Source organism: Procambarus clarkii, chromosome 44 (assembly GCF_040958095.1).
Source record: "Procambarus clarkii isolate CNS0578487 chromosome 44, FALCON_Pclarkii_2.0, whole genome shotgun sequence".
Classification (NCBI taxonomy): domain Eukaryota; kingdom Metazoa; phylum Arthropoda; class Malacostraca; order Decapoda; family Cambaridae; genus Procambarus; species Procambarus clarkii.
This window is the reverse complement of record NC_091193.1, coordinates 22068210-22074117: the sequence shown is the minus strand read 5'-3', so window position 1 is coordinate 22074117 and position 5908 is coordinate 22068210. Positions and strand designations below refer to the sequence as shown.

Sequence of the window (5908 nt, the reverse complement as noted above, 5' to 3'; positions counted from 1 at the left end):
AACCCAGTCGCGGGTATTTTTTTTTTTTTTACCCAGTCGTGGGTTCTAGGTAATATTTATATCGGGTATCCCCTTGACTGGTAACATCTAAATTCACCTCATCCTACATGAAAAATATAATGTCATCTGTCAAATTTGTATTCAGTTTCTGCCTCCGAAAGTGCGCTTCGTCGAAACGAGTTATTTAGCAACGCGCGTTAGATCCAATAAAATTGTAAAATAAACTTTAGATTGTTCATTTTTAAACTTCGTTCTTAAACGCTTATCCTCATAAATACAGAAAAGATTCGTGCTAGAATTATTGATCTAACCCTTTCGAGTTAAAGTCAGGAGAAACAAAGTATTACAAGTATCATTAACGACCAAACAAACATTCCCGTAACCACCACTTGCTCAACTGTATTGAGCTGAAGCAGCTTAGAAACCACTTATAAATTGAGAAGAGTGGAGGGAGCGAGGCCAATCTCCTGGACAAGGAGGTAATGATGGAGGAATGAGGATGAAGGAGGTAGTGTTGGTGCTGGTCGTGACCGGACTTTGGCAGCGGCCTTGTCGCTCGTGGGAAGTCGCAGTTTATCATTACTCCCGCACAACAGGTGGGTCAACAGCGCCAGCAGCCAAGTTCTGCTGTCACTCAGGAGAAAGTTTACCATACATGCTGGTGAAAGGTAAACAATCCTTTCTCCTGCATAACTCTTCTTAGACTAGTGATGAGCACAATGCCTTTTATACATGCTAGCTTTTCTTTTTGGGAGACAGAAAATTAAGAGATAAAAATAATAAAACGGATTTGTTTAAAGCTATATTAAAACTAGTTATATTTTCTTTAGTGTTCCTAATTAGGGCATTTTAACTCTCCAAGAAGCAGGCGAGCAGTTAAGGTGGTTTGTCTTCAGACTCTAAGAGGATCACTTCCAGAAGCACGTAATGTTGTGTGTGTCCAGAGTGTAAATATTTGAGGGGTTATGTAAAGAATTCATATGTATATCCGTCCCAAGGTAAATTTCCACATCCGTGACATGTTGATTCACGGGCAGAATAATAATCCCGTCACGTATACAGAACTTATTAAATGTGCTTTTAATCACGAAAAACTTTTCGATCCAGTGTTATGAACAATGAAAAATGGTTTTCTGGAATTTGATGTAAAATATTAGGGTGTAAAATGACGCGAATATTGTCTCGTTAGTGAACGAGACGAATTCAATAGCGTGACTAATTTTCTGGACGTTCCCCACGATCGAGGGATGAGGACGCGTCACTCGCCCACACTCTCACGACACAACTCGTTCTCGCACTTTCTTTAAGTCAATATTGACTTATTAAATACGTGCATATGTGACATACTAATTTATTGTGAATATTTTAGTTTACCTTGAAAAGCTTCATAGAAAACACCGACCTTACCTAACCTTCTTAGTATGTTAAGATAAGCATCTTATTGCTTCGTAATTACAATTATTACTTAACCTATTATAGGTATAGGTTTAGTAATAATAGGTATAACCTATACCTATTATAGGTATAGGTTAAGTAATAATTGAAATTACGAAGCAATAAGATGCTTATCTCAACATACTAAGAAGGTTAGGTAAGGTCGGTGTTTTCTATGAAGCTTTTCAAGGTAAACTAAAATATTCACAACAAATTAGTATGTCACATATGCACGTATTTAATAAGTCAATATTGACTTAAAGAAAGTGCGAGAACGGGTTGTACGACAACACGAGCTCCAGCTGATCCCTGCTGAAGCAAGCCGATTAGCATCGTCCAATATTGGGGTCATCCGACGTACCACGGCTCCCAGACTTTGCTGCTAGCTTCACACGACAAGGGAAATTGTGTCCGGTCGGTTATTAATATTCTATTGGGATTTATGGTCACATTTACCTGTATTAGAATTAGCCGGCCGTTACTCCGCAGATCTTAATCATCCAGAGTAAGTTTAGGTCTAAAAAGGAAGTTATTGTAGTCATTTGAGATTAACTGGGGAAATATTCAACCCGTCCTCTTAAAAATAACGTCACTTTTGGCTCGTATATGCACTATGGCCAAATTTGGACGTAATTTTAAATGATATCGACTCACAAGTGACGTACTGTCCCGTTTTCTGTTTGAATCGTCCGGCTTACTCGGTATGGTTTGAAGAGGAAACTTTCAATTAACGTTTTTCATAACGTTTTGAAACTTTATACGAATTTCCTGCCCACCTAACCTATCAGAGGACCCTTAACCTACTGTTGTTGAAAAAAAATTCCAAATTCATTTTCATTTTTTTTTCATTTTCAAATTGCGTCCACTTTCGGCCATACGGGTAAACGGTCAAAAGCGACGTTATTTTTAAGAGGACAGGTTGAAATATTAGCACTGCAGGAGTTACGTTGTATGTTTACCGCAGAGTGGAGATAAGCAACCGTGAGCCAGCCGCCTCAACTTAAGGGTTTCACGTGGGCTCGACACCACCAACCAGGGGATAATTTTGACTGACTCTTTGAGAAGCTTCCCTAACGTTTCTTACGCAAATCTACTCGGCAGCTAAGCCCTCTAAACTTATTGAGAATTGTAGTTAGTCTACTAACTGTGTAGAAATTTATTAATTACCATGATTTACTAAATCAATGGTTACATAAGATTATACGGTGGATTTAGCAATATTAAATCAACCCTCCCAGGTTGTGTAAGTGGTTACACCGAGCATGTATATATAATGATCCAGTCCACTCTTTACACTCCACTCAATTATAATTAATCTTAACATAAACACCTGCTGGGAAATTCCCACACTGTTGCTCGGTGTTTAATACTGTTGCTTGGTGTTCAGTAATGTTTCTTGGTGTTTAATACTGTTGCTTGGTGTTCAGTAATGTTTCTTGGTGTTTAATACTGTTGCTTGGTGTTCAGTAATGTTTCTTGGTGTTTAATACTGTTGCTTAGTGTTCAGTAATGTTTCTTGGTGTTTAATACTGTTGCTTGGTGTTCAGTAATGTTTCTTGGTGTTTAATACTGTTGCTTGGTGTTCAGTACTGTTTCTTGGTGTTTAATACTGTTGCTTGGTGTTCAGTAATGTTTCTTGGTGTTTAATACTGTTGCTTAGTGTTCAGTAATGTTTCTTGGTGTTTAATACTGTTGCTTGGTGTTCAGTAATGTTTCTTGGTGTTTAATACTGTTGCTTGGTGTTCAGTAATGTTTCTTGGTGTTTAATACTGTTGCTTGGTGTTCAGTAATGTTTCTTGGTGTTTAATACTGTTGCTTGGTGTTCAGTAATGTTTCTTGGTGTTTAATACTGTTGCTTGGTGTTCAGTACTGTTGATCGATGTTCAGTACTGTTGCTCGGTGTTCAATACTGTTACTCGGCGTTCAGTACTGTTGCTCAAGTGTTCAATACTGTTACTCGGTGTTCAGCATTGTTGTTCGGTGTTCAGATGTACTGTTGTTCGTGGTTCAGTACTGTTGCTGTTGTACAGTACTTACAACGATATATACACCAATAAGTGTATTTCTCAGTCTATATACAAGTATTTAATGTTTAGTCTATTTCTTGTCGAGAATAAAGAATACTTAAGTGTCAACAGTGGCGGTATAAAAATATAGTATGTAACCTAAGTTATAATCTTTCCAATCTAAAAAAAATATATATTTGTTTTGTGTTAAGCAACGAATCTATGAAGACAAGTGAAACCAGGGCAAGAAATTTCTTGGTATTTTTCAAAGTAATTTATAAGGATAATAATATTATGAGTTACATAATAAAATATATTGTGTGGATAACATGAAGCATACAGTAAGCGAAGCCGTAGACCGCTGGCGGGAGCAGTCTCACCCTCTGACAAGATTACCACACCATGTTTAACAGAAACAATAACATGGGGTGTTAGAGAGATCTGCCATCATATGACGCTAGTTAAGGTCCTCTGTACAATGTTGACGGCGCAGGGGGAGCGCTGTACGCCCCGCCGCCGCCGCCGCCAATGCCACCTCCAATGCCGCCGCCGCTCACGAAACCTCCGCCGCCGCCAATGCCACCGCCAATGCCGCCGCCGCTCACGAAACCTCCGCCACCGCCAATGCCGCCGCCAATGCCGCCGCCAATGCCACCACCAATGCCGCCGCCAATGCCACCACCGCTCACAAAACCACCACCACCACCGCCACCTAAGATTCCAGCGCCGCCACCAAAGCCACCACCGCCGCCACCAATGACGTCACCGCCACCTTGGGCAGCAGAGCTGAGGGCAGACTGCAGGTCTCCACCGGTAGGCAGCGTCGGGTTGTCTCCTTCTCCATAGTTGACGAAGAACACTTGAGGACTTTCTTGTTCTGGTGCTGGTACGTGGATGACCTTCTGGTCGTGCTCGGGTCGCCTGTTGAGGACGTACACAACGTTCTTCTGTTGAGGTGGTGGCACCACGATGGGTTCCTGGCCTGGACCAATCTCTGGGGTGCGGATGAACAAAATGTTGTGTTCAACTCGTGGTGGAGGTACATAGGGTCGAGGGCCGACAATGGGAGGCGCTGCAGGAGCGCTGTACACATACAGGTTGCGGGTGATCACGGGAGTAACGCAGCTGCCGTCCACATGACGAATCTGTCCACCGCCACAGCTGCCACCAGAGTATCCGCCTGAACCTCCGGAGGAGAAACCGGAACCACCTGAGAAGCCAATACCACCTGCAGCAAACCCAGCGCCGCCTGCGAACCCAGCGCCGCCTGCGAACCCAGCGCCGCCTGCGAACCCAGAGCCGCCCGCGAACCCACCGCCAGCGGAGAAAGATGGACCAGAGGGCGTAGCCAGGCCGTAGCCTTGAGGGGAGGCTCGCGTGGCAGCCGCCAACGCCAAGACCAATATCTGAGGAAGAAACAACATGTTAGCTTCTACTGAACGTCGTGCGATGTAAATTAACGTTTGACAATTAAAGAAGCTTCTGACATTAGACGGGAGGTATTCAACTGAGTGTACTGGCATAGTCCGTTCATATTTTGTTTTATAGAACATTTTCGTATAATAACAATGTTTGCACAGTACTCAGCTCCTCGACTGACACTTTTGTTGATCATGTTTCTCTTGTGTATTGCAAATATTTAAAATGCTTCAGTGATATGTTAAAATAACGCTTCAGAGTGAGATATAGAATAATCCGGTACAATGGGCAAGTGCACCCAGTGTTGGCTCGAGTCCCATCCTGTTAATGCGCCTGGCAGCTCTCTCTTCTTGCCTTGGGGGGAGGGGGCGGGAAGGAGGGAGGATATCGTCACAACCAAGAACGTTTCATGTTGTTATTTACAACGTCTCGACAAATATGTGACCATATGTGGCAACGCCACATGTGTTTACCCTATTTACCTATATATTGCAAACTAATTGTTTATATCACATCTGCCAAGGAAATAATGTTAAGTTTGGAAATCTAAAAATTACCAAGAATTTACGCGTCAGAGATGTGAGGTGGGCCGATGCCCTTAGCTCACACGCGATCGCTCAAGTATCCAATAATGGGTCCATTGTACTTCCATCCCGGTCCTTTTAATACAACCTGAAAAATATTGCTGACATATTCTGTATTCTGCCGATACAATCATGTAAAGCTGAACGAGGCAGATATCAAGGCGGTAAAACAAAATGTTGGCAAGGAATTGGTGAAGCAAACTGCGAATGTGGTGTCCAGGGTCGGGAAGTTCATCGTCGCGGGAGTGTGCTACAGCCCTGCACACCACTCACATTTCAAGCTGACGACTGACAGGATATGTCTAAAGTTACATATTGAAACTTGTTGAATACCGCATCGCTCACTTTCTGTCAGCAGTTTGTGGAAGCCGGCGAGCGTGTGTTTGTGCACTAGCGCCTGGTATGTGGGCAACAGCGTGTGGATTTGGGCGGGAGTGCGTGTGGGTGTGGGCAGGTGTGGGTGTG

The 5908-nt window shown here is 42.8% G+C and overlaps 1 protein-coding gene across 1 annotated transcript; it reads right to left on the bottom strand.

The window, feature by feature from the left end:
* Window positions 1-3765: 3765 nt before the first annotated feature.
* On the bottom strand, window positions 3766-5593 carry LOC123745162 (uncharacterized). The gene has a single exon (XM_045725472.2). The coding sequence runs from the start codon at window positions 4991-4993 to the stop codon at window positions 3902-3904; it is 1092 nt and encodes a 363-aa protein (XP_045581428.2). The 5' UTR covers window positions 4994-5593; the 3' UTR covers window positions 3766-3901.
* Window positions 5594-5908: the final 315 nt, after the last annotated feature.